Raw genomic sequence first — 21,299 nt, forward strand, 5'->3', positions numbered from 1 at the left:
GAATGTTGTTTTTATTTGTATCCATAGCGACGCAATTCGCATCAAAGGAGTTGTTGATATTTTTGTGGTTTTTGTGTGAAAAAAAGAAAGAGGGAAGTATTTTTGCTTTTGTTGACACTCTAGTAGAATGATAGCTCGGTATAGGGTTTTGTCTACGTGCGAACGGGATGCGAGACATTTTTTTTTAACTCCGTCAAAGTCAATGAGCCATGGCTCAATCGCTGCCGCATACATGAAACACAAACATCATGCCCAACCTACTTAGTGTTTTTTGAATACGTGTTACATTTAAAATTATAATAGCCAGTCGTCAGTCGTCGTATGTTCGAATTTCGACTGGGAGATGCTGTTAGAGTTAACAGGATCTTAGCAACTGACCCTGCAATTGTCCTGCACTCTAACAGTTGGCTGCAAAGTCTGTCGAATAAAAACAGAAGCTGAAGTTTCGATAACGGAATGTAGCACCTAGGCTTCATTTAAAACTATTAAACAATTTATTAATGTTCGTCAAAAACTGCAGTGTTTTGATAAAGAAAGATAAATCTTATGAAGACGTGTCAGCCGAAGGATTTTGAACACTTATTTTTAAAATTTGTAAAGACGGAAACAATTAGCTATAATGTTAAAACGCAAGCGCGAACTCAGCAAAACTCTAAAATATTGACTAAGTGTCCTCTGCCTGTCAAAAATAAATTATTTCATGCATCCGGTACATCAGCAATTATCAAATATTTTCTAGTTCGTGCATTGCGATTTATACGCAGCTAATAAGCCCGGCTTAGTTTGGCATCGTTCGTGGTGCTTCCTTGCTTAAGTTTAGCTCGGCTGACGCCAATTCAATTCTATGATCAGAATTCTTAATCGGATAAAACTAACGTCTTCCTCTTTTGTTTGCTGCTGGCTTTCAAGTGCGATTATGCGTTGAAATTCCATTGAGGAAAAACGCGGCGTTCCGTCAGCAGGTTGGCACAACGTGCCTTGCCTTCGATTATGAAAGAAGGCAGCGGAGTATGAATTGAACAGTTTGAGGCCGCTGCAGAGATTGAGCATTTCCGATACTTCATCACCGGCTTTTAGCATAATTGATAGTTTGTGAAATTTATTCCTGCGTTTATCGCACAACCTACATTTCCTTGATTAGTTGGTTAATTATTCCTAAATTAAATTTCAGTGGACGTGTCAATCTTGCGAAGCCGTTAGGTCTAGTGATGGCCGAATAGAAAAAATGCATCTATTTAGTTTCGATTGCAACGAGGGGCAATGGAAGTCAAAATTTTCAGCTAATCAAATGTTAAAGTGAAAGCAGTACAATTTTTGAACTCTGCTGATATCGTAAAAACCATAAACTAACACATCTTACATGAGATACGTACGTTTATATTACAGATTATCTAAACGGCTAATTATGGCACACCATTTGAAATAATGATTTGCACCATTCAACAAATTTTAAGGATTTATGTCGCGTTCAACTCATGTTCCACAAAGTAGATTTTTCAAACTTTGATCCAAGACCTGAGCAGCGCTCGTCATATATTGATTCCATTTTTGTGAATGTGTTACATTTATGTTAATCCATTCAAGTTTTTTTTACAGATTTTATTAATAAAATTGTTTTTGCAAAAACGTTGATCAACAACAAATTTTCAGTTTCATTCTAAAAATTATATTTACAGTAAACGTAATTTTTAAACCACCCCTTACGCATCGGCAGCCTTCTTGGCAGCACTTCAACCATTTGACGTTTACTACTTCGTGGCCTTTCTCGGGCTATGACTAATGCATCGATCGCGTCAGAATGTAACCTTCCACACCGCTTTCCGCTTCTGTAACCCTTTTCAAACGAGTGCTTCCTGTCCACTTCCTGCCGAAGGAACATGCAACAGTCCTCTACGTCGCATTGCTTTCATTCGCTTTAGTCATCCCGTGTACTCATCGATCACTAATAATGTAATCACTCCACGGCATCTTGTTCTGGTTCTGTGTGTAGCACAAACACATAGCCAAATTCTTGGATCAAACGGCATATTTTCCAGCGCTTTTTTCTGTCTGCAGCACATCCACACACCACTATCTTCTACGTTTTCTTTCTGATGAAACTTACATGAGAAGAATGAGCACTCCAGCGGCTGCAAAAAAATCTAACGAATCTACTTCTTTATCTTCCTCGAAATTGAACACACAAAAAAACGGATTAGAGATCACTATTTGATAGCGACGGTTTACATCACGAAAAGGCAAAACTCAGTAAAAAGCACATTAACAAGCAGGAACTGGCAAATGATTCCTCCAGAGGCGAAAACTTTCCTCTCGTTATCGCCAAAGTATTTTCCCGTTCCACACACACGCACTGGTCGCGAAGTAGCTAGCTCTATGGCAAGGCAATGGTGATCCTTGTGGTTTTCGCTGGCTGCTTTTAGCTAGGCAACTTTTACACGACGCCTTTCTCTCACTGAATTCCACGCACTTTTTGCGAAACTATAAGCGAATAAATTGGAAATCGTTCCCGTGAAACGACGGATGTACGAAATGTTTGCTAAAAAACTATGCCTACCGCGGCGGAATTAATGTTAGCTGAGCGATATCCACTACACTCGTCGCCTCCTCACTCTCGCTCGTTATTCGCACGACTGTGGGCTGCGGTACAAAGAAAAGAAGAAAAGATTGACTTTTCGCCGCGATGTGGATGATTCTACAACAAATCACACGTACACAAGCGAACGCAACCGAAACCAGCTATCCTGCTCTAGCGCACGCCGCCCATATACGGCTATGCAAGCCGCTTCCTTGTTCAGTCAGTGAAGCTGAAGCCGTCTGTTGCTTCTTCTTGAATTTGGTTCAGCGACTTTTTGGTGTCTATGCGCTGATGGTGTGCGTGTGACCAGCACTTTTTCGCTCTCCATTTTCGCCGGTGAAGCGACATTTTTGTGTCGACCGCTTTTTAGACCAGTTATGGCAGTTAGCTGAAAAGCCGGGGGGTTTCATTATTTCATTTGCCATTTGCCTATTTTTGCTGTTGTACTTTTGAATTTCAATCGAAAGACGGGCGGATATGCTTAGCATAAGCGGAAATTTTCAAATGGGTTTAAAAAGCAATCAATCTTGCTTGGTTTCAATTTTTCAAAGGTAAGAAAATGAGGGTTCAAGAATTCTTACCTATAGGTTAAGCAATTTTAGGTCCTCCAACAAGAGTTTTATTATTAGCTTTTAAAAAAAGGCATGGCAAAAGGGTGGGCATGTGCAAATCCTTTACCTCTGTTCACCAACCGTTCTCCTTAGCATCACTAGCTCTACGTGGTGCCGGCTGGGGTATACAATCTCGGTTGTCGTACGCAAACAGGAAAGGGGCATAATGGCTCGCCTGGTCACTAGGATGACAGCCCCCTGCCCAGCTGCTGGCTCCACTCGCAGGGGATGCTGGTCACTTGAAGCTTGAAATCCTAGCGCTGAGCGAGGTCTGTTAGCCAGGTACTGGAGAATACAAGAAGAGTTGGACTCCTACTAAGCTCAGTGGGACATGTACAGTGAATATCGGTAAACGAAAAATAATCGTTGCTAGATTCAGAACACGGATTAGAAATGTTACAATACAATGCTACGCGCTAACAGATCCTGTCGATCTGCAGGTGAAAGAGAGTTTCTAGAGCCAGCTGATGAACAGCGTGACTGAGAATATCCCGAAGAGGGCATCCAAATCCAATTGAGCGATTTCATTCGAAACTTGAACGCACCTTTGGATGCTAGTGCCTAGGATGCGTTTGCGCGTCGCACGTGTCCAACGACGGGAGGAGAAAGTTGGGTGCCGTTACGCTGTCCGCCGGTTGGAGAATGCTGAGGTTGAAAGGGCTTTTGTCGAACTTGGATTCCGAGCCTCGGATTGGCCACTTGATGAAACCATCGAAGAGCAATGGATCGGCATCAGAACGATTTCTCACGACCAAAGACAAAACCCTCGGCAAAGTGCGCAGCTGGCGGAGGGGATGGATTTCGAATGAAACTTGGCGGAAAAAGGACGAGCAGAGAAAGGCGAAGGTCTGCATTGAGCGAGCGCGTACCAGATCGGCTAAGACATCTGCCCGTAAACGATACGCTGAACTGGAGAGCTTGTAGGAGGGACAGGAGAGCCTGGACTAGGGAGCCGAATAAGGGGAAACCGCCGCCGCTAGTTAATTTGATATCCGTTTGTTGTACGATATTTCTTGCCGTCTTAGTGGTACCAGGATGAACACAAAGATGCCGCCAAAAGACAGAGTTGGTCAGCTACTAACTGACCGTATTTCAGCCGAGATGCTCAAAGTTGATCCATCTTTGTCACCGCAACATTTCCAGTTTGTTTCGTTCTAGCTCTTCAAACACCTACTATACAATAGAAACATTGACCGTAAAACTTGCTAATAATGTACGTGGATATTAGATGTAGGACTGATGGAAACTCAAATGATGCAACTATATCTGATTCAAAGGACTGCTGGTGAGCTTGTTCCATTTTTACCCATATTAATTTCATTTCTATATATATCATGCGATAACTTTATTATACCCTTATATGATAAATTCATGGGAAGGTCAGAATACAGAGGCATCATATGAGTGGAAGACTGTAGGATGGAGTGAGGAGTCAACCGGAATCACTAGGAGGAAACTCTTGAAGGTCTGCAACAATGTGAGTGGAGCAGCCAACTTTCTAAGGTTAACCCTGGTTCGGTTAACAACATATCATGGATAACGAGCGGGCCCTTCTCCCCACTTGCCGGGGTCATTTTGCATTGAGAGGGCTTATTCAACGATTGGCTCATGGATCTAGTCCCTGGAAGGCGATTCTCAACACCCCTGGTACGTGTTAGTGATGTTGCTTAGCGGCCAATTCCCTTTTGGCTGGCTGATCGTTCAATATGTACAATTCTTTTTGTCACGATAGGCCTATTGCTATGAACGGACGTTCTGCTAAAGCAAGTGGTAGTAGGCAAGTGGCTATATTCATATTATTCAGAAACCCCAAGCTATCATAGAACAGCTTGGGGTCAGTCCCGGCGTAGTGGTTCGTATTTACGCCTCTCACGCCGAGGACCCGGGTTCAAATCCCAGCCCCGCAGAAGCTAGTTAAAGTGACTATAAATTAACTTTTTTATTATTTTTTATTAAAAGTGACTATAAATTAACTTTTTTTCCTTTTTTTCGGGTTATCCAACTGGTCGCTTAATAGCGTATAAAACTCTGCACTGGGCCCTTTTGTGATGTCAACAAAGTGTCAGGGAGACCTCAAACATCAGTTCTACCTGACGAGACAGGCACTGTCGCCCACTAAAACACAGGTAGAACCCCAAGCATAACCGTCACGCCTATACCCGCAGGCGGAGGCGTTTCGGCCCTGCGCGGACTCCACGAACTGACTCTAAGATCTCTCTGCCAAAGGCCGGAATGTCATATTTTAAATATAATGATGATGATGATGACGATGATGATGATAATTATGATGATGAGAAGAAAAATAATAGATCGAATTTGTAAATGTGCTTTGGACTTTTTGTACCACTCGAGTTGCAATATGTGGTATAGTGAAGAAGTGGAGAATTCGTCAGCCCCGCCTGACACCGGTCTTCAACCGCGCGCCCGCTTTCAGTTTTCCAACACAAACAACCACAAATGAACCAATAGGTAAGACAAATTTCGGAGCATTAGTAGTTATCAACTTATCAGGGCAAATTTAATTTTTCATCCCCTTTGCATTCACAGTGCATTCCCACGATACAAAGTAAATTGAGCGCAGCACAAGCTGGACGTTCGCGGTAGTCGACATAAGCTTCAAAATATAGAGACTCGCCCGCCTTCCAACCCTCGAGACCAAAGTGCTGTAAAGCTCTGGGTTTAAACGTCTCTTTAAGACATGACCCCTTCCCATCGACAGAGCCCGCGGGTGGCCATCAGAGCTCAGGACAGCCACGGGGCCAGTGCAAAAATCCTACTCTATCTAGCAACACCGCCTAGCCGAAACTCGAACACGCGACACGAATTGACCTAATTTTCCCATCTGCTACCTAAGAAGTGCTATTACCCGTAACCATTACAGAGTGGTCCTTCGGCATCCAATCGGATCTGGTATCCCGCTTACATCCCCTCACTAACCCTAAGCCCCCGACCAACTCAATCAATCCGACATTTTTCGGAGATATTTGTGACAGTTGTGATAAATAGGGATGACTCCCAGAAAACTTCATCTATTGTCAGAGATCCCCATACTGGCCTTATTCTTGAACGAAATAAAAGCACTTTCTGAACAACGCAACAATCACATTTGGTAAATTTTTACCCCGAGTCCCACTTGAAATCACAAAAGTATTTTGATATACACCCACATTCAGAAGTAAACGCGACCGCTGTTCATTTACTGATTAGTTAAAAAGCCCTACACCACGACAAGGTTCAGTTTTATCGTAGGGTAGTTAAAGTGACTATAAATTAACAAAAAAAAAAGTAGAGCAGCTTCCTATAGCGTCCACGATTCTTGCCTGTTTGGACCCTCATGTTACCTGCCAGCAACCACGTACTTCGTTTTGACGGTGCTAACGGTAAGTCCCAATCACGCGCTTCGCATTTGAAAAGCCTAGAGGTCTCTTCCATTGCCTTACGGTTGATTACGATAATATCGATGTCATCCGCAAAATTACGCAGCATGTGAGATTTCGTGATGATACTTCCATTCCGTTCTACTTTTGCTCTTCGTATGGCATCTTTTAAGGCGGTGAATAGCAGGTTAGAGAGTGCATCCCTACCCTTGCTTTTGTCCACCCAAAACGGCTATTTTGACCTGAGAGAGCTTCGCCAACAGGAAAAAATCTAACGTCAAATGCAGCCAGTCATTATCGTTGGTCAAAAATGGAAAAGCATTGATAATTCATATTTTAATTCATAGTAAATTAATGTTTTTGCGAAAACTGAAATAACCGTGGGACAATCAGCACCAAAATATGTCTTTATAAAACGCACACTTTACACGTCCAATGAGGAGTTCACGCACAAGTTTGATTTATTTGCCTGAAAATGAAAGCAAACTCAATATGAAGAAGAACAGGCAAAGCATGAAAACAAGAAAGACCATCTTCGCGCCTCTCTCTCAGATTTTGACCCACCCAGCGTCGCACGAATCAGTTTAACCAGTTTTGTTGGAAATCCACAATGTTCTAGCATTATCTACCACAGCTCATTTCGTTTGACTGAATCGTACGCCGCCTTAAATTCCACAAAGAGATGATGAGTATTCGCCGATGAAGGACTCCGCTAATGGTCTCAGATCCTGACAATGATCCGGTGGATTGCTGTTAAACAGTTATAAACGGTAATTTCCTTCGAAATCAAATAGATCTGACTAATATTTTATAAAAATTTATTTGTTAAAAGTATAGTCAATTTAATAAATTACAAGCTACTGCTTTTTTATTAATGTTATTCCTTTGTTTAATCTGTCTAGATCGCTTTTGCGCTTACGCCTTTGTATTAATTAAGAGAAAAAATCCGAAAGTATAATACGAAATAATATTTTACCTCCCAGATTGCGCTGCTGCTGTTCCTAAACGTAGATAAGTAGGCTATGGTTGTCTTGTGTGTGTGTGTGTTTTGTTTTGCTTCCTATCATTCATCTCGTGAGTGAGAAAGTGATAGATATAGGAGCCAGCAGTTGGTTATGATTTATGAAATTATAACTCCTCCTAGGATTTCCCGAGCGAAGCGAAAGAGAGAAAAGTTTCCTAAAATAACGACTATTTTTCCTTTTGCTACGAAAATGCTGCTTTGTTCGCTCGTTCGTTCTCTGTTTACGCTTCTTTTTTTCTCTCATTCTCATCATAGTATCGTTTTTTACACACTAAGTAGCGTTCGAAAGTCTGCCTCTCACCGAAAAAAAAAGAGTTTAATACTTGTTAGAAGTAGTATTCTTTCATTTTATGCTTACTAGCTTTTTTGTATCCTTTATTTTATAACCTAGTGTATTAATTTCCTTTTGCGACGATATATTTACAATGCGCACATCCTTGTTTATATTACATTATTTTGTCAGTGTTAACAATATATACTTACCGTAGAATAATGTTTTTCTTTGCAATTATACAATATTAAAATATTAGACCGAATATACGTTCGCCCATTCCTACATAAAATATGAAAAAAACATACTTTCTCTCTTAAACATCCTGCTACTATTTTTAAACCAGTACATGCTCTTTTGAAAAGTAGTATTAACTACAAATTAAAAATTAACCTTTTGCTCGTTTACCGTACGATTCTGTACATAGGTGGCTTGTGGCCAATAGTAGTTACTTGTGTGTGTTTGAATCGTGTGGACTTACCGACAAAAACAGATTTGATGAGATTTTTTCCCATTAGATAGTACAATTTCCATAGACAATAAATTTCTCTCCGGCTCTCCGGCAACTAAAACTTTATTCTTATCCTACGGGTAAGGGTTCTGTACATCAGTTTGCTGCGCTCTATTCTTAGGAATAGCACTCCCGACGTGATAATTGAACTCATCTGTTGGGTGATAGATGTTCGCATGTGCTCTGGTTGTGTGTTAACAAAATCTGGTTGACAACGTATTTTCTACTAGCGAAAGTTAGTTAAACAGCATACTTTGGGCTAAAGTCCGTAATTTTGTTTTCAATAACTGTAAAAACTTACAGTTTCTACTAAACAAATTGGCATGTTTAATACGATAATCGAAAAACTTCCGACTACGTATTGGTGTAAATGCTTTCAGTGAAATAAAATTTCAATCCCTTTCGGTGAACAACACAATGTGTAAGATGACAATCCTGAAAACACTTTGAAAAGAACAAATTATCTATGAACCACTTTATTATTGAACATACCTAAAATATGTCAAAAACTTTGCCGCCCAAATGAGCTATTTTCAAAAATCTTGGACTGTACCAGATGGCACCATAACTCCAGATATTCAAATTCCTCATCGCAACCAAAAAAAGAATAGTAAACCTTAGATGAGAGAAGGTGCTCTCGCAGTGCACAAAACAAGAAAAAAAACTACAAACAACGTAACGACTCTCCGTTTCTCTTCTTACCTATTTATAATATTTGTTTGTACAAAATGATTCGATTCTAAAATTTACACTAAACGAACTGTTTCCGAACTGCCCACCACGAAAAATAGGAAAAACTAGAACGAACGTCTTCAGATTCTTACCGATGATTTGAATGTTCACTATTAAAATAAAATTAAAAAAAAGAACGGGAACATGATTACTCTCACCCCTTTGCCGCTTTCGAAGGCGTTTTCGTTGGCGCACCGGAAACCATCCTCACCGGTGCCTTCATCGTCGTCGTCGATCCAACAACGATACTATTGTTGTTGTTATTGCCGCTGGTGCTTTTGTTGTTAGTTTTACTGCTACTTGCACTACCGCTACAACCGATAGTTGCTTCTTTCCCAGTGCCGGAAATACTACTATTACTACTACCACTAGTGCTGTTGCTATGAATAACACTATCGCTGCTGTTAGCGTTGTTGTTACCGATTTGAGGTTGCTGCTCGGTCGACTCCTGTAACCTTTGCCGCCGTTCGTCTTCCTGTTGCTTTCGTAGCCGCACGCAAGGCACACACAGCGTCACCACGTGCTCACGTATTCGAGTCAGCTCATTGATGGCATATTCGTGCGTCCAGCTGGCGACCATTGACAGATTATCGCGCTGCTGTGGTGTCAAGTACGGATTCGGATGCCCCTCCGGACTTCGCGCGCCACAGCGGTTGCATATTATGCACACCGTGCAGTGCCATCGGTCTGCAAAAAAAACGTTGTTAATGTTTTGGGACAATAAGGTTTCAACAAGCAGAAATGCATTACCATTGGGAACGTTACGCAGCCCCAGGCAGTTCAGATGAAAGCCTCGGTCGCACTGGTCGCAGAACACCATTTTCCGGCTGCTGTCCGTCACTGCTGCTGCTGGCGAGGCGTTCTGTCGACGGTGGCACTTTTGGCAGGATTTACACTCCGAGCACTGCCACGGGTACTCGAGAGCACGTTTGAACATCTTGGCCGACATTGAAATGCAGGACGGGTGGGCTGGCGGACGAAAGAAGGGCAAGCAGAAATTTGTTAGATGATATAGGTACGCTTTTTTCGGAAGAATTGTTCCTAGTGATTACTGACAAAGTGTGCCGGACGACACAATCATAATAACAATTAAAATATATACGGCCCATGAAAGTATAATTGCTATTTAGAAAGTAAAAAACATAACCCTAATTAAAAAGCACTTATTAAAATGCCAAGAGAAGGTAATGAAGATTAATGAAAATGATCCAGCTGCCACTCGCCTGCAAAGGTGCAGTTTTATTTTATTAGTCAACGTAGAGCACTAGGAATGACCATTCTCGGTGGGTATCTTTTTGGATTTACAAATTTTATTTCCCTGCTACAACCTAATAATTAACCTTTAATTTTTTGCTGCATTAATAATTGCCAATAGTAGTCCACGATTTTTTGATGTACGCCTACTAATGTTCAAAAATGATCGAAGTAGACCGCAACCATGAAGGAATGTAAAACTTTTCGCATCAAGCTTTGAAATTGAAATTGAATTTGAACATCGCAGGCCGCACTTACGTAGTCATAATGAACCGGCAAACGTCATCCCTCAGGCTTTCGTGGTCGAATAATTTATTAAATTAGCGTTACCAAGTTACTATCAACGCCTGATCTTATTGTAGCGTGGCCATAGTAAAAGGCAACCTACTCGAACTACGAACTACGAACAATCAAGGAAATTCGACTCGGAAAAGGACGTTGAATGGAAGCTTGCTACCTGAAACTTCGTGGGAGGCGGTAGGGTTCTGCTGGAACAGCTAGAAAGCTGGGCGGCGGGGCGCTACAGTAGATCTGTCGCAAAGACGAAAAGGTTTGGATGATTCGTGGCGGCAAGACCCAACTTTACCAGAGCGGTAGAGCAGCCAACGAGCTGGGAACGGGCTGTTTAGTGATAGGGAGGAAGATTGGAAGGCGATCAACGTATGTTGAGGATAAAGGCCGTTTCTTCAACTACACCACCGTAGTACGCGTCAGGCTTGGGAAGCAACGCAGAAGAAGGATGAACTGTCTAAATACCAGCAGACTATCTTCTTCTTCTTCTTCAGCAGCATAGAGCCGGGGTGGCTCGTGCTGTTTCAAGCACTCGTCTCCATTCAACTCGGTCTTGGGCCACTCGTCGCCAATTTCCTAGTCGTCTCAGAAGTCGCAAATCGCTTTCGACCTGGTCGAGCCATCGTGCACGTTGGGCCCCCCTGTTCCTGGTGCCGGTAGGGTTGTTGAAGAGGACTATTTTCGTCGCACTGTCGTCCGGCATCCTTACGGCGAGTCCGGCCCACCGTAGCCTGCTAACTTTCGCTAGATGTACGATGGGAGTCTCCCCAAGCAGTGCCTGTAGCTCGTGATTCATACGCCTCCGCCACTCTCCGCTTTCAGTTTGTACTCCGCCAAATATCGTCCGCAGCACTTTCTGCTCAAACACGGCAAGGGCGCATATGTCATCCGTAAGCAGCGTCACGGCTTCAAGTCCATAAAGAACTACCGGTCTAATAATGGTTTTGTACATTGTTAGCTTCGTGCGGCGGCGTATGATTCCCGTTCGTAGCGTATTACGAAGGGCAAAGTAGGCCCGATTTCCCGCTTGGATGCGCCGCTAAATCTCCTTACTAGTGTTGTTGTCCGGTCACCAGCGATCCCAAATACACGAACTCCTCTACCACTGCTAGTTCGTCGCCGTCAACGGTTACCGTCCGTGGGAGGCGCGCATTTGTTTCCTTTGAGCCTCTTCCTTTCATGTATTTGGTCTTCGACGCATTTATTTTTAGCCCAATTCTCCTAGACTCCGCTTTCAGTCTGGCGTAGATTGCCTCCGCCGTCGCAAAGTTCCTGGCAATGATATCGAAGTCATCTGCAAAGCCTAGAAGTTGGTTACTCTTGGTAAAAATCGTGCCTCTCGTTTCGATGCCCGCTCGTCGGACACCCCTTCAAGAGCGATGTTGAACAGCATGCAGGATAGACCGTCACCTTGTCTCAACCCTCGTCGCGTCTCGAAGGGACTCGAGAGTGTCCCAGAGATGCGTACGAAACACATCACTCGATCCAATGTAGCTCTGATCAGAACCGTATTCGTGCATTATCTGCCATAGCTTGTCTCGATCGACTGTATCGTATGCTTCTTTGAAATCAATAAAGATGTGATGCGTGGGCACGTTGTACTCCCGACATTTCTGCAAGATCTGTCGGATAGTAAAAATTTGGTCCGTAGTTGCGCGAGCCCCCATGAAACCCGCCTGATAATTCCCTACGAAACCTTGTGCTATCGGTGACAGCCGGCGTAACAGGATCTGGGAGAGTACCTTGTAGACGGCATTTACCAGCGTAATACCACGATAGTTGCAGCAGTCTAGCCGATCACCCTTTTTGTAGATGGGACAAACCACTCCTTCCATCCATTCCTCCGGTAGCTTTTCCTCCTCCCAAATCCTCGAAATAACCCAGTGTAGAGCCTTTGCTAGCGTTTCTCCGCCATGTTTATAAAGATCTGCCGGTAGGCGGTCCTTCCCAGCGGCTTTATTGGTCTTCAGCAGCCTGATTTCTCGTTTAACTTCTTGGAGATCAGGCGCTAGGACATTACTATCTTCCATGGGCGCTCCTAGGTTAATTTCCGTTCCGCCTCCTTCTGCGACTTCGCCATTGAGGTGTTCATCGAAGAACTGCTTCCACCTGTCGACCACCTCGCGCTCGTTTGTAATTAGATTCCCTCCCTCGTCCCTACACATGTCAGGTTTCGGTGTGTAGCCCTTCCGAGTTTGGTTCACCTTCTCATGAAACTTGTGCGTATCATTAGCTCGGAATAGTTGCTCTAATTCTTCACGATCTCTGTCCTCATTTTGGCGCTTTTTTCTCCTCAGGATCGTGGTCAACTGGTTCCTAGCTCGTCGGTACTTGGCCAGGTTCTCTCTAGTGGTAATACTTAGATAATTTTTCCAAGCATTTTTTTCTCCTCCACCGCTTGTTGGCATTCCTCATCAAACCAATCATTTTGTGTACTCTGAGGTTCAATACCTAGTGCCGCGGTAGCGGCCTCTTCGATGGCCGAGCGTATTCTGCCCCAACCGTCTTCGAGGTTTGAAGCACCTAACTCCTCGGAAGAAGGCAGTGCCTCAATCAGTACTCGCGCGTAGTTCTCGACGGCTTGTGGGTTATCTAGCTGCCTGATGTTCAGCCGAGGAGGGCGGCTTTGACGTGTCCGGTATACGGTGGACAGCTTTGAGCGCACATGTACTGCTACTAGGTAATGGTCAGAATCAATATCCGCACCCCGACGGGAGCGTACGTTCGTGATGTTAGAGAAGAACCGGCCCTCTATGAGAACGTGGTCAATTTGGTTTATTGTACGTTGGTTAGGTGATCTCCAGGTGGCTTTGTGGATATCCTTGCGCGGGAAAAAGGTGCTTTGGATCACCAGGCCTCGGGAAGCTGCGAAGTTTATACATCGTGGGCCGTTATCGTTTGTGTCGGTGTGCAGGCTATGGGGTCCTACCACCGGTCTATACATTTCCTTCCTACCGACCTGGGCGCTCATATCCCCGAAGACGATCTTGATGTCCCGTGACGAGCAGCTGTCGTACGTTGCCTCCAGCCTCGCGTAGAACGCTTCTTTCTCATCGTCGGGTCTACCAGCAGACTATCGGCTTCCTGAAATCCAGATGCCAAGTTTTGGACAACTGTGAAGCGGCAGTCCAATCAGCCCCATCGAAACCAAAGCAAACCCATCCACCACAAAGGAGCCATGCTGCGTCGACCAGTCCATCCCAACCATCAGTCTCCTGTGAAACTTGTGGCGGTCCTCATCGAAACGTCCAGTGTTCGGCCCTATCCAGCCTAACCCCAGTTCAGAAGAACGAGAAGATCCGAGTAGCTGGCTGCTGTTTGAACCGCCTGCGCAAAGGCCATCACTCCAAAGATTGCCCTTCCGATAAGACATGCCACAAGTGTCAACGCCGACATCACACGTTGCTCCATGAGAATGTAGAACCCAGCCAACGTATCACTTCCCACCGGCTTAAACAACATGTTCTGCAAACTTCGCCCAATCCACCATGACTGTACTACTGTTGACTGCGGTGGCTCAGATCTACGACAGGAGAAATCAAGCACATCCATACCGTGTGCTGTCTGGGACAATTCCAACTTCCAAGATCGACATCGCCCACTGGATGATCCCAGAAGGACTAGTCCTTGCCGATCCCAAGTTCCACATACCCGACAAAGTGGACTTGCTGATTCGTGGAGAACTATTCTTCGAAGAGAATTCTCACTGAGGCCTGGTCAAATCAGCCTAGCAGATGAATTATACAACAGCTACGTGACACACAGCTTTGGTGGATAATAGCTGGCATCATGGTAGAGCCACCACATGCATCCAACGTTCCTCCCAAATACGTCCACGCATCGGTTGCAGATATCGAGAAAGTACCAGACGTCTCCAACCTGTCCACCGACGAGAAAGTATGCGAAACCCACTTCCTATGTATCTACCAGCGGGATGAATCTGGAAGATTCATTGTCCAGCTGTCGTTCAACCGTGATCTTCCCCTCCTGGATGACTACCGCGCTCTGGTCCTTAAGTGTTTTTTGATGCCGGAGAAACGACTCGTTTGCGTGTCTTGGAGTTGTGCACTGTCTCCTATGGTATCGCATCGGCCCCCTATCAAGCAACCAGGTGCTTGGTACAGCTCGTCAAGGAAGATGGCGAAAACTTTCCCATCGTCGCTCGCATAGTGAAGGAGGAGACCTACATGGACGACATACTGTCAGGAGCTAACTCGGTGGAAGATGGTCCCTTTGAGTGAGCTCACCATTCCACGGAAAGGATTGTGCGCCGCTCTCCTGTTGACCCGTTTAATGACGAAGGTACTGCCAACTCTGGATATGCCGGGTCAGGAAGTTGTGCTGTGGAGCGACAGTACGATTGTCTTGGCCTGGCTAAAGAAACCAATCGACCAGTTACAGCTGCGTGCGAAATCAAGTAGCTGTGATCCAGAAGCACACAGACCTGTTCCGGTGGGAACATGTCCGATCCCATCAGAATCCAGCCGATGTCATCTCTCCCGGACAGCTTCCCGAAGCAACCAACGTGCTATTCCAGACGAGATACCAGAGGAAGCGCCACCGGAACTGCAAGCTGCCGTCGCCATCTCCGATGTAAGAATGAATATGCCTTCATTCTTCTCCAATTACAGCAATTTCTGCAAGCTACAACGAATTGTTGGCTACATTCGTCGGTTTGCTGATAATTGCCATAAGCAGAAACCAGCCGACCGAGAACTTAGACCCCATCTGACCGTCCCTGAGATTCGCCGTGCAACAGAAACCATCATCCACGTCGTACAGCATGCACACTTTGCTGACGAAATCAAACGAGTCCTCGACAACGAACCATGCAAGAGGTTAAGAAATCTTCGTCCTATCTATACTAACGGTTTGCTCCGTGTTGGTGGCCGACTTGACCGATTGCTACTACCTTTTGAAAGCCGCCATCAAATTATCTTACCGAATAAGGATCCGGTGATTCGTCGATTCATCCAGCAGATGCAAATCGAACTTCTTCACGTCGAGCAAACAGGTCTGCTGAATGCTTTTCGCCAAACGTACTGGCTCCCGAAAGCTCAATCCATCATCCGTTTCATTACCCGTCGATGCGTAAAATGCTTCCGAACGAACCCAACGACAACCAATCAACTAATAAGAAACCTGCCAGCGTCGAGAGTGATGCCATCGCCCCCATTCGTTATAACCGGTATGGATTACGCCGGCCCCTTCTGGATTAAACAAGGGTCACGTCGTCCGATGCTGATGGCAACTAAGGCTGGCAACCGGGAAGTCGTCTCCGATTTAAGCACCGATGCTTTCCTGACATCTAAACGAAGATTAATCGTCCGCCGAAACTTCCGAATCATGAATTGAACAGCCTATACAGCAGTTCCAGAATCAGCACGCTGTGAACGCCATCGAATCCTTTTGTCGTAGCCGTGAAATCGAGTGGCACTTCATCCCACCAGACGCATCTTCAACTCCTCCGTGAATATTTTTGGAGTGCTTGGAGCAGAGATTATCTGAACACCCTGCAAACCCGAAAGAAGAACCAACGAGAGATGTCCAATGTTCGTGGGGGCATGATCGTCCTTCCTTATGACCGGAGCCAACCACCCCTCAACTGGAAATTGGGACGCATCGTCCGCAGTCTACCCTGGTGACGATGAACTGACATTATAGCAGTCGGTGTTATTTGTTTAGTCCACTGCCCCTTTGGATTTTCCCATTGAAAGGAGAGCGAGCAAAGTCGACCCCACCAGCCCTTTTAAGCGCTATATGAAGAGTTTGTTTTTTCCCGCTAATATTCTTGCTTTCGCTGCCGCCTCCACATATAGTCCACTGCCAGAAGATCGTTTAGAGACAAACAGCTGGTCACCTATCTGTTTCTGCTGATTGTACAAATTTTAAGTACAGAACAGCTACTAAGGAGTTGGAGGATGGGATTATCCGCCTGAACTACAACATGCTCCCAACCAGGGATGGCGCAATCACTTTGACTCAATTCACATTCAATTGACAGTACCGTCTCAAAGTGATCGTGCCATCCCTGCTCCTAACAAAGGGCTCTCTCAAAGCATCCTCCGCTGGCTCTCACCATTGGTAAATAGATTTGTTGGAAGTTATCAGACCGGCTTCGTTGGAGGGGCCAACGACGGACAAAATCTTTACATTGCAGCAGATTCTACAAAAAGGCTGTGAATACAAATATTTCAAAGCTGCGCATGATACTATCGACCGCAAAAAATCATGCAAAATTATGGATGAAAATTAAGGCTACGATTGACGGTACGCATCAACAGTCAATTCAATAGCAACATATCAACAAGCGGCACGATCTTCAACTAATCTAGTGAAATACTGACGCAAAAATTTTGTGTTCCAGCAAGATAACGCTTAACGTATTCATGCTAGTTCGGTTGCAAAATCCTGGTTTGGCTACTGGAAAATTGAACTATTATGGTGGCCAACGCGCAACGCGTCCGGATCTAAATCCAGTGCAAAACATGTGGGTAACCGCTTTGCGACGGTTTCGTACAAACAAGAAGTAATCTAATAGCATTGATGGGTAGAAAGGGGCAATTTAGCTCACGAAGTTGGAAACTCTAGTCTCTACAGTGTTTAAGGTCACTGAAATTTCTTAATAATCCGGTACCTAAAGCAAGTTAATTGAAGTTGAAACCCAAACAAGCCAGAAGAATACCGCCTTATGATTCAAAATTTAAACAGCAAACATTGAACATTTTGGTAATGGGTAAATTTAAATGCGAGTTTTGACAAACCCTATACCAAACCCAAGCAGATCTATAACTTTTGGTGCTGTTATTGGACATCTTTATGGTAATACTGTACACTCACCTCTTCGCCGGCAAATCGAACACCGAATGAAGCGTTCCGGTTGGTTCAGCTGATTTTTGTTCTGAGGTCCCTGACAGACCGCACATAGGTACGGGTTCAGTTGCGATTTGCTTTTGTTCTCCGGTTTAGCAGCCGCCGCTGCCACCGTCGAAGCAGTTGAACTGGTCGTCGCTGAAACGGTTGCTTTAAGTGGTGTACCTTGCAACCTGCTGCTAACAGACGGCAACCTCCTGACCACTGTTCGCTTCAGCGGAGCGTTGGAATCCTACAACAAAATGTGCAAACATAAGTTTTGCTTTCTCTTCATAGTTGAAACACTTTCATTCCACACAAACCTCGGAATCTTCTGCACTACTGCTAGAGTCATCCTCCGAATCAGAACTACCACTGTCACTATTGCTGTCACTGTCAGAATCATCGCTACTGCTACTGCTGCTACTGCAACTATCACTTTCCGCAGTCATCTCCGCCAGCAATTGCTTGTATCGATCCGATTGCAGAATTTCCTGCAAATGGGACGGTTCCAAAAGTGCTGTGTTGATTGGATAACACCTGGAAAAATCAAATTAATAATTCCGTTGACCATCAATAAGGCAAAGCGGCAAAAGGAAACATACGCTAATTCTTCCGGCGTGTAAGTTTTGTAGTATTCTGAAAATTGTCCGGGTACAAGTGCAACGGGATAGTGACAAGCTTGCTCAACAGGCCTATCCAGTTGTAAGTTTTGCTGTCCCCGAGGCACCTGCACAGTGTACGTCTGAAGGTCCATGCTCGATTGCCGCATATCTTTTCGTCTAGAAAAAAAATTATCACGTTTAAAGCGTTACAAAAAACAAATGCGGAGTTACTCCAGTCACTTACTCTTTATTCATCATGGTATTCCAACTGGCAGCCGATCGAATCGCCCTTTCTTTCTGAATTTGGCTTCGATCAACGCCTTCGGCTGCAATGGCTGCCGCTGCCGTTCGCAAGTACTTCTGTCGATCGCGATACAGTTTTTCCCGCTGATATCGTTTGTACTCCTCGTACTTATCCGGATAATCATTGCTCATGATGTCCAGAATTTCCGAAGCGTACACGGCAGTCAGTCCTAAATCACACATTTTTTCCGAAACCATTCCTTGCTCCATGATGTAGTTACGCTCCTCCATGTCGACGGGCCTTCGCATCAAGTCCGGATATTTCCGCTTAAAACTCTTCACCCCTAGGTACTCGGCGATCTGCTCTTGAATCATAAACGCATCACCGTGACAGCGGGGGTTAACCGCCGTTGGTCGAGGCCACTCGTATTCTGCGATCATTTCCACCGAAAACTCCGTTTGACTATCAACGAAATAGAAAGGAAATTATTTTTTGTTTATTCAAAACTTCCGGCCAAATTTACCCATTGATATCTCCGACTTCCATTTTCGCTTTCGGCTTCCGCACGCTGCTCGTTGCTGATGAGATGATTGTCTGCATAGTAGCGCTGGTGTTGTCCAGGGTTACGCTTGCACTGCTCAGGAAGGAACTTTGCGATTCCTCGTTCGGTCCACCGCCGGAACTGACCAGTCGCGTCGGAGTGGTGAAGTTGAAATCGCCGCTCATTCGGGTGTCCTCCTCGAAAAGTTGTGGCCCCGCGTTCGTACTGTTGCCGGTGGTAACTGCCGCCGGGAAGACCGCCTGGAACTGCAGCTTCCGCCGGTGGATGTCCTGCAGATGTGAGAGAGAAAAAAGGTTAGTAGAAAAGCGGTGTTAATAATTAAGAACACGTTATAAGTTGTACGATTTTTCTGTTTCCATAAAAAATTATGCCGACTTGAACACTTTTGAAAGTCGGGAGCGAACGACTAAAGGTATGGACTGAGAAGGAACTACCTGCGGACCGGTTGGGGAGTCTCATAATGTCCTATTTACAAAAAGGGACATAGACTCGAATGCAGCTAGTACCGAGGCACTTCTCTCCACAATTTTGCATACAAAATTCTCTTCCGCATTCTTTTTCTCAGACTGAGGTCGTTGCAGCCAACCTTTCAAGAGGGACGCCTTGCAGACTGACCATTTGTTTACAGATTTAAAGACGGCGTACGATTCAGTTATACGAAATGGGCTGTGGTGGATTATGCTTGAACATGGTATTCCAACAAAACTGATTAGGCTGATACGTGCTACCCTAGATGGTTCAAAATCAAGCGTCGGGATAGTGGGTGAGACATCGGACTCGTTTGTGACGTTAGATGGTTCGAAGCAAGATGACGGGCTATCGAATTTGCTGTTCAACACTGAAGGGTGCTATTCGAAGAGCAGGCGTGCAGAGAAACAGTACCAGACGGACCTTGAAGAGCATACTACCAAGAAAACTAAGTCTTCCTTTCGATCTTGTCCGATCAAAGGAGAATGGCATCCACAAAGCACGGGCCTCACCCTTCGAGAATTTGTGGGCGGTTCCCGGTGCCAGGATTGGCAAATAAAATTGGTTTTACCAAAAAAAACTATTCTAGAGCTTTTAAGCGCACCTGAGAAGAGCCAGATCCGCAGCACCTATAGAACCTGTTGGAGAGCTTTGCGAAACGCTTGGAGCAGGTCCTAAAGCTCAAAGCAGGACACATGAACTATTATAATGGTTTTCTTTTACTTTTGATCTTTTTTGATTTGAAGCTAAAATAAAATGGACATTTTTGTCACGGTATTGAAGTATTGAAGTAGTTGCTAGTAGTGAAACTTAAAAAGAACATTAAAATCCGATATCAAAAACGCCTACCCAAGACTTTATTACCATCCACAATGCAGCTTTTTTATTCACGGATAACATCATTGTCGCATATCACTAACGTGCCAAGATAGACAAATTCGTCGACAACTTCAAAAATGTCTCCATCTATCACCAGCGCAGCTCTAACACCCGAAAGGCTATCACACTCTCTACCCCCCACCGTGTACATCGTTTTAGCAGAGTTTATGATATATTTTATCCTCGTAGATTCCTCCTTAATATACGTGGACGACTCTACAAAAGCTCTACGGTTAGTACCGATGATAACGATGTCAGTTTTGTTGGAAAACCGCGTTCAAGCATAATCCGCTATAGCTGATTTCGTTTCACTGAATCGTACACCGTCTTGAAGTATATAAATGGTGAGTCTGCAAGTTCCTGGAATTCATCGAGAATCTGTCGCAAGATAAACATTTCTTGGTCCGTTGTGGATCATCCCTCTCGAAAACCGCTCGTTGGTAGTTCCTCTTCTGTTCTTTTTAGTAGAATCCGATGGATTTAACAATACAACCGTTCGCTTTCGACTCTCATATGTTTGTGACTGGGATGTCGTCCTCTTCAGCTGTTTTTTAGCTCTTCGGGTACTGTGGGCCAAATACCGATGAGCAAGGAGCCAGTTGACCACCCACGATCCTTTAGAGTATTCCGGGAAACTATTCCAAGCTAATGACACGCGCAAGTTTTACAAGAAGATAAACCAAACTCGTAAGAGCTTCACACTGGAACCGGACATGTATAGGGACGAAGAAGGGAATCTTATCACAAACGAGCGCGAGGTGCCGATGGTCAGATGGTCAAGTGGCAGAAGAAGGCAGGAAGTTAACCTTGGAGTGCTGATGGCCGATGGTAATGACTCAGTACCTAAACTACAAGAAGTGAAATTGAGTTACTGGAGACCAACAAAGTCGCTGATAAGCACCTGCCTAACTTTATAAACATGGCCGAAAAACGTTCGGAGGAGAAGAAGCTACCGCAGGAATGAATGGAAGAAGTGGTTTGTCCCATCTACAGAAACGATGATCGGCTCGACTGTTGCAACTATCTCGGCATAACGCTCGTAA

General features: G+C 44.6%; 2 protein-coding genes across 4 annotated transcripts in view; both read right to left on the bottom strand.

The window, feature by feature from the left end:
* The window catches only part of LOC128741922 (ras-related protein Rap1), a 57,550-nt gene extending 54,893 nt beyond the window's left edge, over positions 1–2,657 (bottom strand). The window contains exon 1 of the mRNA XM_053838046.1: positions 2,105–2,657. The gene's annotated coding sequence lies outside the window, so the exon portion shown is untranslated. The remainder of the gene's footprint in view (positions 1–2,104) is intronic.
* A 4,747-nt stretch (positions 2,658–7,404) lies between these two features.
* The window catches only part of LOC128741483 (supporter of activation of yellow protein), a 52,967-nt gene continuing 39,072 nt past the window's right edge, over positions 7,405–21,299 (bottom strand). For all 3 annotated transcript variants that reach the window (XM_053837338.1, XM_053837339.1, XM_053837340.1), the window contains exons 5-11: positions 18,871–19,178; positions 18,348–18,809; positions 18,104–18,280; positions 17,822–18,038; positions 17,487–17,751; positions 9,852–10,070; positions 7,405–9,788 (exon numbers count right to left, since the gene is read on the bottom strand). In XM_053837338.1, the coding sequence (XP_053693313.1) occupies positions 9,256–9,788; positions 9,852–10,070; positions 17,487–17,751; positions 17,822–18,038; positions 18,104–18,280; positions 18,348–18,809; positions 18,871–19,178 (2,181 nt within the window). In that variant the 3' untranslated portion in view covers positions 7,405–9,255. The remainder of the gene's footprint in view (positions 9,789–9,851; positions 10,071–17,486; positions 17,752–17,821; positions 18,039–18,103; positions 18,281–18,347; positions 18,810–18,870; positions 19,179–21,299) is intronic.

This window comes from Sabethes cyaneus, chromosome 3 (assembly GCF_943734655.1).
Source record: "Sabethes cyaneus chromosome 3, idSabCyanKW18_F2, whole genome shotgun sequence".
In the NCBI taxonomy this organism is placed as follows: domain Eukaryota; kingdom Metazoa; phylum Arthropoda; class Insecta; order Diptera; family Culicidae; genus Sabethes; species Sabethes cyaneus.